The sequence below is a fragment of the Panicum virgatum genome, chromosome 2K, assembly GCF_016808335.1.
Source record: "Panicum virgatum strain AP13 chromosome 2K, P.virgatum_v5, whole genome shotgun sequence".
NCBI lineage: Eukaryota > Viridiplantae > Streptophyta > Magnoliopsida > Poales > Poaceae > Panicum > Panicum virgatum.
In genome coordinates, this window is record NC_053137.1 from 18,486,224 (window position 1) to 18,498,690 (window position 12,467).

The window sequence follows — 12,467 nt, forward strand, 5'->3', positions numbered from 1 at the left end:
ATCAGGTGAAGACTGCAAACAAGAATATATATTGTTGCTAACGATAGCATTTTCTGGTTAGCTTATTCCTAATTACCCCTTTTTGTTTGCAGCGTAGTGTTTGGAACTTGGAAAAAAATTGAAGGGTATTTAGTAGTGGACTGATTGGGTTTTGTTTGATGAATCTAATGATAATGGTTGCACCTTCATGATGCATATCAACAACGTGGGTACCGTGCATCCAAAATCATCATTTTGACTATATGTAATGTTTATTGCACAGCATGCTCAAATTGATATCTTGTTTGTGACACCTTTTGCTTTAGGAATCATCTTGCATAAACTTTTGGAATCTATGGTTTATCTGAAGCCAAAGTTGATATGATTAGTGAGGCAGCTTAAAAACATCTGCTCTGATCATTTAAATTGTTTTTTACCTAAAATTTCCATGCAATAAGTTTGGGAGCAATTCCTTTTGATCCATCAACAAGGCAACAATATGCCTTGTTTCTTTCAACCAAGAAACTGTATGACATATTTTATTCGTGGTCAGTCAGGTTGCCTATGCAAGAATTGATTGTATAAACTGGGCTGGCCTTTCAACTGATGGTGATCTTTCGACACTTCGTTATGGATATTTTCCTAATTAATATGCTGTCAAAAACTTTTCATACATTTTTTTTGGTGATTCAGAAGCATGCATATGAAGATTCATTCCATTATATTTTGTGTTCTTGTTCTCTTGTGTTTAAGGTTAGCATAAATAATTGAAAATTAAGTATTACATGCATAGTAAGGTGACTTTTCCATAATTGTCACTCTTTTCACACAATGATTGTACAAAGCCTTAGCCCTACAAGCCAGCCTAGAGCCGAGACCCAGTTTCTTGGGGTAGCAGTGACCCATATTAATTTTGACATCTATCATTCCATTCAGAGTAACGTTGCACTTAAAGTGGAAGTTCTTATACTTAGGTTAACACTTGGCGACGTTTCTTGGAGTCTTGGTGAACTCTGACATGATCATCTATTGTTGGTTGGTTTTCTAAGGTCCACAGAATCAAATTCACATACTGCTTGTAGTAGTGTCATCTAAGTGTCTCAACTGATTCATTCAATCTTTCCTGTATTGTGTCAGATTGGAGGACCTTACCTGGCCATATATCTCTGGGGTTTTATGTTTGTATTAGCTCTCCTAATGATGACAATATACCCCATCGTGATAGCTCCTCTGTTCAACAAGTTCACACCTAAATCAATGCCTATTCATATTGTGAAGACATTAATTAGTAATACGTTCATTTAGCATAGAGTTGTCTTCTAATTAGACTGATGGTTTAATCAGTGTTTTTTCTATGTTTAGGTTGATAAGCACATTGAGAACAGCATGAATATTTGGGTGGGATTTAGCATACGTTTGACCCTGTTGATAATGCAATCAGTGTGTGCAATGATCTACAGGTAGATAGATCTTGTCCATTCTCTTTTCTTTTTTTTTTGAAAAGCTGTACATTCTCTTTTCTAAGATGCCACAAGGAGTATTCATTCAATTGTGTTACAATTTTCGAAATGGTTATGTCTGTACTCTATTTATTTGCGTACACTGAAATTGATTTATCCACTACGCCACATTTGGATATGCAGTCGTGCCTGCTTCCAAGTTCCAATGCCTTGTTATTGTGGTCGACTCCACAAGCAGATCAAGGTGTAGACTCTAAAAGTTTCGTAGAATTACATGGTAAAATTCTTTAATATTTTTTCCCACCGCTCTTTTTGACATTTTAAGAAATTTTAAAGTCGATTCCCTGGTGTTTTCTATACTTTTCTGAAAGTGGACTATTTACGTTTCTTTGAATTTGTTACAAATAGATTGTTGGATTTCATATAGTCCTATTTTTCTTTTTGAGGATGGAGTTTGTGTTGACATGAATAAAAAACTGATCTTTGATCCACAATAAGATTCAGAGCTATTTCTGACTGTATGATTGCTATATGTAGCTATGTATAAACTTCTTATCTGCAAACTATTAGTATAAGTAGAACCAATATGTTTGCTAGAACATATAGTCGGGATAGTGAAAGAAACATTGAGGATACTGCTCTTATCATTTTTAGATATTAACATTTTAAAAACTCTTGATTCAGCTCTCCATCACTTATGTTGATACTGCTCTTGGCATCAATTATGTTTATTCTTAGGTTGCATTTATGGGCTTTGTTTATATAATGTGATGGGCCTAATAATTTAAAACTAGAGTTACTAATGTGAAACTAATTGTTCAAATTAATTATTTGGTAATGAAAGGAGCCCGAATTTAGGTTTTATTTTTTTTTCAAATGCAGAGCACTAGGTCTTTAGCCTAACTTACTGGTTCAAGAATTATTACCTGATTACTGACAGAATTCTAGGTACAGGCCTCACCGGCTCAGGTGCATGTAATCTATATTGGCTCAGGATGAACTGGGTCTTTTAAGGCAAGTTTAAAGATTTTCATCGCAGAGAATGCAAAGCTGTTAGACTAAACTTCCTAAACAAGAAATTCCTTTTCCATGATAGGCAGCAAATCCAGGATGTGTCCTGGAAGATTTCGTTAGATGGCACTCTCCACTTGATTGGTCTGAAGACTGTGCTGCAAACAGTACCACTGTAGGGGAAGGCTCATCTAGACATGGGCGGTTAAGTGATAGATGCAAACAAAAGGTGATAACTGATAAAACTATCTCCGTCTCTCACCTGTGCTATAACCATGTTTCCTAAATGTTTTATTTTGAGGTGGCTTTGTTATCTAGAGGGAAACTTGTGGGAGGCTGCAAAACCTATACCTGCCGTTGAACAGACTCCAATATATGATGAAGATTTAGCAGTGTGAGCAGAAAATACATTGACAAGTTGTTGTGTTGAATCTTGATATCACTTGTAAATAATTATGGAGCAATTTAATCTTTCAAGGAGAGCATCTTTGATTCCTTGGAAGTTATTGAGCCATCTAAATTGTTTTAGCTGCTACTTGCTGTCATTGTAAGTTCGATGATCGCCCTTTTTCTTTTTGTCTTATTTTTGCAGCTAGCTGCTAACTCTCGATCTTATTTATTTGGGACAAACTCTAATGTCTTACTGACTGCTATTTGTGAATAGTAGCTTTCTGTAAGCTTTGTGGCAGCAGATAGAAGCCTGTTAAAATTATTCTAGGATTGCAGGGACTACATAGCTAACACATAGCTTCCAGGATGTAGTCACCTTGCATCAATCCAAATGATGTGCTGAGTTTGCTCCTTGTGATATCCTCCTCGACATAGTGCTGACCTCTGGCCCTTCATCAATAGATTTTATTTAGAGAACAAGAGTTCCAGCCAAGTGTTTTTTTTTTTGCTTCTACTGCTTTGTAGACAGTGGACAGTGGTGAGGCTGCACAAGCATGGTTTCTAGGACAAAGTGATTGTGCTTCATGTGGTCAAGACAGAGACGGTGGAACACTTATTCTGCATTGCCCATTCAGCAAAGAAGTCTGGTTCAGACTTCTCAGGATGGCAGGTTAGTAGATCCTAACACTTGCGACTGAAATCTGAAACCTCATTCACTATGTGGTTGATAGCATCGGGGAGGCGCTGATAAGAATAACAGTAATGCTTTCCAATTGCAGCTTTAAGTACTACCAGCAAATCCCAGCAAGTCTAATCAACTCAGAAAGAAATACGGTATGCCTTGTGCCATTTGGTAGCCATGACTTGAAAATTGTGTTTTCTACTCTGTATATTTTTTTGTATTGGAAGTCATTATTTTAAACTATTCTTTTATATGCAGAAAGATACCTGGTTACAAGTTAAGCCTTACTAAATTTCTTTAAACCATTTGGATGTTCATTTATTTTATGTCAATAGTTTGTTGTCGTGAAGAAGAATATTCCTCATATATTAGAAGCTGAGCCTCGTATATGTATGATTGGAATACTATGGTCATAGTTCCGCTAGGCAGCGCCTAGGCAGCGATTAGGCACGCTTAATCACTAGGCGAAGCCCGTCGCCTGGCCTAGGGGGGTAGGCGGGTACCTAGGTGGCTGCCCAGCTGTTGCTGGCGAAAGGCCACCAGATCTGCCATGGCAGGGATGAGTGGGGGCGGCGCGGAGGTTGGGCGACGATGGGAACATTAGGCAGCAGCGTTCGGTGGGGGAAGAGGTGGTGGCAGCGGGCAGATCCACCAAGGCGCTCTCTAGGCGGCGGAGGATGCAGGGGCAGCCGCGGGTGTGCGGTGGAGGAGGAGGAGGCAGGGGACAGAGACCCGCGGCGGCGGCGGAGGCTGGGATGGCGGGGGCAGAGGAGGTGGGGGCGATGCAGGGGCGAGAGGCGGGGGCGAACAAGGGGAGGGGAGGCGTCGGGGAGAGGATAAGGTGGGAGGTGGGCTGTTGAATAGTTGGGCTGCTTTGATGGGCTTCCTTTTCGACTAAAGGCCCACTGGTCCCCTGTTTTTCTTTTCTTTTAGAGGTACATATGATGTATATGGCAAAGTATATGTATGTATATGGCACCGCCTAGGAAAACTCCTAGGAACGCCTAGGCGCAATTAATCCCGCCTAGGCGCTAGGCTATGGGTCGCCGCCTAGAAACTGCCTAGCGCCTAGCTGAACCATGACTGTGGTCAGATTTGAGCATCCTCCTCCTTTTCTGTATATAGAAGCAAGAGCTCTGCTCCAATGTGTTGAAGTGAGAAATATTCATATTGTGTCATCCGTGGAGGCATGAGGGGCCATGGCGGCAGGTATGGCAGCTCTGATGCTGTTGCAATTGGGACTTGGGAGGGCAAAATAAGATAGTAATATTTTTTAATAAAAGAGAGATATGAATTTATGTGTGAATAAATAATTTTTTAGTCTCACCTTGCTTTGTTATATTTTTCCTTTTCTTTATGGATAGGATATTTGAATTCAGGATACATGAAGCTTTTTTGTATTTTCAATTGATCTACTAATATAAGCAGCAGATAAGCATGCTTGGTCGGGCCTGCTAGCTTGCCTTGTAGGAAGAATCTAGATATATTCTTGTGTTTGAAATATTGACCATCGAGCAAACATGTTTTCTTTATATACTTGCATTGTACGTGTATGGTTCTTTCCAAACTAAGATATGGTTCTTCGGTTGATCCATCAATTTGTATTTCATAAATGGTGGCTAATTGCATAAAAACAAACTGTAAGTTTCCAGACTTGATTTTTGGTTATTTATGTTTCCAAACAATTTATATGGCCCATTCTGATTTTGGTTCGTTTCTATCTTAACTTGGTGTTTGCATTATGGGTGCAGACTAAGCTCATCAAGGAGTGGGAAAACTACCGGTTGATGGATCCTGCACATTATGGCTTTTCTGGAACAACAGTCTTTCTGAAGCATAGGTGAGTAATGGTTACTTACTATTGTAGGACCATTGTTGCTTCATGAATTTGACAATTGTGTCATATTTGTTGAAACTCTGTCTATATATTGACTGACTTTTCTGTTCCTGGATATGTATTGATGTCTTATATCCCGCTGGCCTAATGATACATAGGTCACCCTTTCTGGTTAGTTCACATCACATGATGTTTGGAGTTGCAAACATGGACTTGGTGACAATGAAATATTTAAAAACTTCTATTAGAAGATGCAATTACTTTATCCATCCGATCTGGATTTATGCAATTACTTCTATTAGAATGTAAGTCCAGAAAGTTATGCATCCACCACATACTGTAGACATTCATATTGTGGCTAAGAATCGATCTGTCGCCTTCAAGATTGTATTGCTTGAACCTGTGCCAGGGGATCATTGGTTTTGGCCCTTGTGTGTACACGATATAGTTATTTGTCAGAAAGAAGTGCATGAAACTAATTTGATCTAATTGATTATAGCCCGATTCAAATTTTGTAGCACTAGCTTTTCAGAGAAATCTAGGACCATGGTATGAATAAACTACATGGAAAAACTAGCTTACATGAACTTATCTGAATATATTTTAACTTCAAAATTGATTATATAGAACGATTCTTTACGATAGATATAGTATATTACTCTACCTACAAGTTACAAGATCCTATTTATTTGCAGGATAATAATCGAATGGGAGGGACCCAAAGGAGGCTGATGCTACTGCATTATGGGAGGGTGTTTGTCTGGACCAACGTTGGCACATATCCTTAGTGCCCCCTCGAGGAAAGGCGACAGCTAGAGCATGAGTTAGAGTTTGCCTTTTTTTCCTTCTATCTTCCATAGTGCGTGAAGACTCCTATCTGTAATTATATTTTCTTAACATTAATAATTATCTATTCTGCAAAAAAGTTTGTTCATTGAAATATAAAGTTTGTTTTTTAGGTTTAAAAATTTATTGTAAATGCAGTGTCAGTTGATATTGGGTTGCAAAGTTAAGCTTTCTATTGCCCGTAGGTTGGAGAATAGACAATGGCATGGATGCATCACAAGACAAATTAGACAAGTCAGGGTGTAGTTTCTAATGATAATGCTGACAACAATTTTTTGTAGGATGACCCATCATATGTATGAAGGTTCACGTTTGTTCATTAAAAATGTCTGCAAAATTCTAAAATGTTTGGATCGGTTGCTGGGGAATTTTGGAATAAAATATTAATAAAGACCAACATACTTTTCTGGGGAACCGGTAAAAACTTCTGCCACAAAGAATGCTTATGATAAGAACCGCTTGATTTTTCGCGCTCTTGCTACAATTAAACGATCCTCTATCTTATGTCAAAACAGAGTAGATCACTTAAAAAAATCTGAACCCCTTTTATCTTTTCTGTATCGTGGATCGTGAAAATAGGTATGGCCATACATAACATAGAAATCACACGTTGAAAGGGTGTGAGCAATTAGCTAGAGCAACATGAAAGATTCATAGGTTTTTTCCTTTTACTCGTATGGATATGAAAAATATAGGATTTTCGATCCTAGCGGGAAAAGGAGTGAAACGGATACTCAATTTAAAGTGAGTAAAAGTAAAAATTTAGTGTGATTGTTTTTTCGCAACATTATTCTTTAAATACGTATTATGTAAAAATCAATGTATAATATCTTATGGTTCAATTCTGCTGCAATAATTATGTATTATAAACTCAAGAGGGCCTTGAACTGTTGAAGGCAGTTATAGAAAAGGCTGGATACACTGGAAAGGTACCTCCTCTCTTCACTACTTACCTCATAATTCAACCTTCGTGTATTGTTGATTCAACCTATCCATGGCAAGTGGTTATTGGAATGGATGTTGCTGCTTCTGAATTCTTCAGTGAGAAGGATAAGACTTATGATCTTAATTTCAAGGAGGAAGTAAGAATTGCAACTTCTTATTAAGCCTTTTATTTACTTATAGCTGTTCTTTATGCTGTTGTTTAAGTTATCTATGGGCTTATGATAACAAATGAGTTTTTATTTATATTTATGTTAATTAACTTTCTTTGCCAGAACAACAATGGTTCAAACAAAATCTCAGGTGACAGCCTGAAAGATCTGTACAAGTCCTTTGTTTCTGAGTATCCTATTGTGTCCATCGAATACCCATTTGATCAGGATGACTGGGCCACCTATGCCAAACTCACTGCTGAGATTGGAGAGCAAGTGCAGATTGTAGGAGATGATCTTCTTGTTACTAATCCAACCGTAAGTAACATTTTAGTGAGTTGTTTTTTCTTACTATAATCCTGCAACATACAAGTTTGAACATTACCTGCCTGACCTGTACAGAGGGTTGCCAAGGCCATCAGTGATAAGACCTGCAATGCTCTTCTGTTGAAGGTAGAATCATTGATATTTTTTCTTACAAATCTTTTCCTGGGCATCACATTTCGTTACCTGTATTTTTAGTGACACCGACTAATGTGGTATTGCCATCACTACATGGTGACAGGTGAATCAAATTGGCTCGGTCACCGAGAGTATTGAGGCTGTTAGAATGTCCAAGCGTGCTAGATGGGGAGTGATGGCAAGCCACAGGAGGTAGGCATTGCAGTGCTTTGTGCACTTTTGAATGCTTAGTAGTCCCGTTTGATTTCAATGTATAATATCTTATGGTTCAATTCTGCTGCAATAATTATGTATTATATATGCTATACAAATGTTGTATTATTGATATCTGAATATATTTTTTTATTTCGAAAATAGTCATCACCGCCGGTTCTAAACAACGGTTTTTTAACCGGCGGTGATGCGCCACCCATCACCACCGGTTCTACAATAACCGGCGGTGATAGCCATCCATCACCGCCGGTTCTAGAACCGGCGGTGATAGCCCTCTCATCACTAACGACATAAATCCAACGCCTCCCGAACCGTTGGTGATACTCCTTACGAACCGGCGGTGATGTGGGGTGCTGGAGTAGTGTACGTGCGTGTCGCACGTACATCCTACTAGTTATGAATAAGAATTCGTGCAACCGTGACATGGTTCTAGCTAGGAGACCATTGTAATATTGTCTATATATCCACTCCCAGCAGGCTTAGGCCCGGCATACAGTAGACTGAATGTGACCGCCTGTCTGTTGACAGATGACAGGCTGGCAAATAGCAAATGTGTACCATATATACATGCATGGACATGGCTAGCTAGGGCTGCCCACCACACCGCATGGTAGTTCTTGAAGTCGTTGCTATATGATCTAGGAACCCAGTCTCCATTTCCCTTTCGCATGGTTTAACTTGTGATACCCTTTCTTGCGATCGTCCAATGCCCAACAGGTTAAGCTAGAACTTTGACAAGGCATGGAGCCGCCGAGAGAGACTAGAACAAGAGAGCTTGGTATGGGAATGAGTAGCACGGGGAAATGTTGTTCTGCATCATGGATGGTTCCTTGAGCAAGATTTTTGAACCGAGCACACGGATAGCTGTCGAGAGTTACTGCCTGAAGAAGAAGAAGAAGTGGTCGAGTGGGTGATTCGCCTTCCATCTCGTCCAAATCAGGCGGCTAATTGCCGAGGAATCAGCTTGCAAGGCAACTAACTTGCGCAAACACACACACACACACACTTAGAGAGCATTTTGGAATGAATAGACCCAGGAAGATTTTGAGGAGACGTACGCCCTTTTCTCTTTATCAACTCAAAACAACACATGCCAAGTACTCGGCCTTTATAGCCCAGCTTACATGCATACGGAGCAACTACTGCCCACCAGTCTCATGCGCACTCTTACAAGTATCCACTGCTTCGGAGACTCCGACTCATGTGAGCACTCAGATCCGGCCCAACTTGTTCCTTATATGTACTTCTGGAAGTTTAAAGACATAGAAAAGTGGTTCATTTGCTCGACAACAGTCGATCAAGAATGAGAAGCATCAGAGAAGGGTGTCTCAATTGAACATGAGTGCTTCGTGTTACCGCGCTGTAGGGGGCCGCATAAAGTCCCCAACAGACAGAGAAAGGGCATCAACTATTACTTGGTCACATCAGCATGAAGACGGTATATCCATGCAGCAGATAAAAGTTAACATGATCAACCGCAATTTGGCAATTGTCAGCAGGCGCTACCCTTTTATTGTTACAGAACATTTCTTTCTTTAGAGAAAAAGGTGAAACAAGTTTGAGATGCTAAATATTTTAATTGTTGCTTGACTAGATAAAAGAAAAGTGTTGGTAAGAAATATGCAATGTGTTTAAATTGTATTATCGAACCTAGTCGTAAGGCCACCGATAAGATGATTACACGTGATTAGTCGTCGATCAGCTCGATTAGTCAAGCCTAGTCGGTCCTAGTCATAGTCTAGTCGTCGTGTATATTCAAGGATTGATACTATATATCACTACTATAGAACAGGCCTTTGTTCCAGGCCATTTGTCCCGGCAGCCTTTGGGCCCGGGATAATAGGTGGCGTTTGTCCCGGGTCGAATGGCTAGCGGGGCCAGCAGGGGGGACAGGTGCCTTTTGTCCTGGTTGGAGGTACCAACCGGGACAAAAGGTTGGACTTTTATCCCGGTTGGTGGCTCCAACCGGGACAAAAGGCCCACGCAGCCATTCAGCTCACTTATTCTTGCTGTTCTTGGCTCGGGACAGAGGAGTTCTTGCTCATTTCTTCACCACATTTGTGAAGATCTTTGATTCCCTGTCCATCCATCGGCGCTAAAGGTTTGGGGCTTGTTTTTCTCTTCTTCCTTTGCTTGTATAGCTCATTTCATGCTTTAGAAATAGAGAAAATGTATAGCTAGCTCATTTCTTGGACATTTAGATTGCATATGTAGGTGTGATTTTCTTTTAGATTTAGATGAGTATGTGGATAGTAGAAATTTTTAGAATGAGTGTAGACACTTCATGTGACATACTTGTATATATGACCATATTGTGGATAGTTTATTTTTGTATTCATGAATGAATTAATGAAATAGTATATTAGAATTTTTTGTATTATGAATGGATTATTTTGACACTCTAGTGATGTATTTATTCAGGCTCACATTGAAACCATCTAGAAGCTAAAAAAATCTTTATTTCGAAACAAGTATACATCGTTAATCTCCATCCAACGGTGATGGCACTACCTTTCGGGGATACACGATGCGCTATAAGGACGTCGCGAATCGGCTGGTCGCATCACCAGCACTTCCGATTGATAAAAAGACAGCATTTGACGCAGTCAGCATGGCCTGCTCTTAGTAACTTGTCAGGACATTCGAACAAGGAATACAAAGCATACACACACTATTTAGATGATACCGGTAATATATGGTTGACTCACTGTAAGAAGGTTGTATACATGGGTCATCGTCGGTTTCTTCCCATCAGGCATGCGGTATGAAAGAAGGGCAAGCATTTCAAAGGCCAAGCAGACCACCGAACAAAACCGATGCACCGTAGTGGTAAAAGATCTAGAAGTTATTTTTGAAAAGTGATCTGGTAGCCAACCTGTTCCGAACGAAAACAGAATGGCGCCCATGTGGAAGAAGAAATCTATATTTTGGGAGCTACCATATTGGGAAGTCTTAGATGTTCGTCATGCAATTGATGTGATGCACCTCACAAAGAATTTTTGCGTCAACTTGATAGCATTCTTGGGAGTGTACGGAAAGACAAAAGATACAGTAGAAGCACATCAAGAATTGCAACGTATGGAAGAACGAGATGCCTTACATCCACAACAGTGAGATAATGGACGACAATACTTAAGTCCTGCCAGCTATACTCTTAGCAAGGAAGAGAAATAAACCATGTTTGACTGCTTGAGCAGTATAAAGGTTCCATCTGGATACTCATTTAATATAAAATGAATCTTAAATTTGGCAGAGAAGAAATTTACAAATCTCAAGTCCCATGACTGCCATGTGCTTATGATCGAACTTCTTTCGGTTGTGCTGCGGGGGATTCTGCCTGATAACGTCCGGTTAACCATCGTGAAGCTATGTGCCTTCCTCAACGTAGTTTCTCAGAAGATAATTGACCCGGAGAATTTGATAAAACTGCAAAACGATGTGGTGCAATGTCTTGTTGGCTTTGAGCTGATATTTCCACCATCTTTCTTCAACATCATGACACATCTTCTAGTGCACCTTGTGAAAGAGATTGATATCCTCGGACCAATATTTCCTCACAACATGTTCCCATTCGAAAGGTTCATGGGGGTATTTCTACACAACATGTCCATGCATGGGGCTACACAACATGCCCCTGCGGCCCTGCACAGCACCGCACCGACTCGGTTTCGCGTCACCCTTGCACTGCGCACGCGCACTCACCCTTCTGCCCAGTTCCCGTGCCCAGAACTGCGCACAAACGCGCTCGCCGGCGAGCCCGCCGCAGCAGATCCGCCCCCGCAGCTGTGCCCGCTGCTCCGCGCCCCGGCGAGCCCCGCTGTGACCCAGGTGGGTTACGCGTGCCGCACTGAGCCTCCCTGGCCCTTTTCCCACTCGAATCCCAGCCCAGAGGACCGAGTTTGGCCAACTCCGGTAGCACCCCGCCTCGGGAGCTCTGTCTCCGGCGAGCCTCACCGCCGACCCACGCTCCGATGAGCCCTGGCCGCCCGATCTACATCCAACGCTCACGATTAGATCCTGAACCATTATGATCCGAGCCATTCGATCGCGATCTGACGATCCGGACCCCTTGGTACCGGTTCAGCCAGGGAACTTTGCTAAAGAGTCCCTGGCTTTTTCTTGAATTAACCCGCAGTCCACGTTAGTTCAAAAATAATTCCAGATCAGCCCAGAATCTATCACACAACCCCCTGAGCTTTCTAGTTTTTGGGTCCGCAGTCCAGCCCCTGTCTTTTTGCATGTTAGACCCTAGATCTAACCTTTAATTATGTTTAGGTCCCTGGTTTTTGCGCAGAACCCCCTGTAGTTCTAGTTTTCTCGCAGTTTAGTCCCTGGACCTTGTTTTAGCCCTAGATTTCGCGTTCTAGTTCCGTTTTAGGCGTTCTTTATGTCCACGCGATCATTGTAACATGTAGAATAGTTCTAGTTCAGTTTTGTTTGCTGTTTTTATGTATTGTTGTACTGTTTCTTAGTTTTTGCCTTGGTTGCATGTA

General features: G+C 40.9%; 1 protein-coding gene and 1 long non-coding RNA gene across 4 annotated transcripts; both read left to right on the top strand.

Annotated features, from left to right (window-relative positions):
• Window positions 1-406: 406 nt before the first annotated feature.
• LOC120669955 lies at window positions 407-2,836 on the top strand. 3 transcript variants are annotated; one of them, XR_005672905.1, is made up of 6 exons: window positions 407-1,028; window positions 1,117-1,267; window positions 1,342-1,439; window positions 1,623-1,716; window positions 2,540-2,679; window positions 2,769-2,836. It is a non-coding gene; the product is annotated as an uncharacterized LOC120669955 (long non-coding RNA). The 3 variants fall into 3 exon arrangements; XR_005672906.1 differs by having other exon boundaries at window positions 1,117-1,220; XR_005672908.1 differs by lacking the exon at window positions 1,117-1,267 and having other exon boundaries at window positions 410-588.
• A 3,651-nt stretch (window positions 2,837-6,487) lies between these two features.
• Window positions 6,488-8,000, top strand: LOC120695173 (enolase 1-like). Its single transcript, XM_039978479.1, has 6 exons — window positions 6,488-6,515; window positions 7,082-7,134; window positions 7,207-7,287; window positions 7,423-7,617; window positions 7,702-7,752; window positions 7,865-8,000. Exons 1-6 carry the CDS (start codon window positions 6,488-6,490, stop codon window positions 7,955-7,957), a joined length of 501 nt encoding a protein of 166 aa, XP_039834413.1. The 3' UTR covers window positions 7,958-8,000.
• Window positions 8,001-12,467: the final 4,467 nt, after the last annotated feature.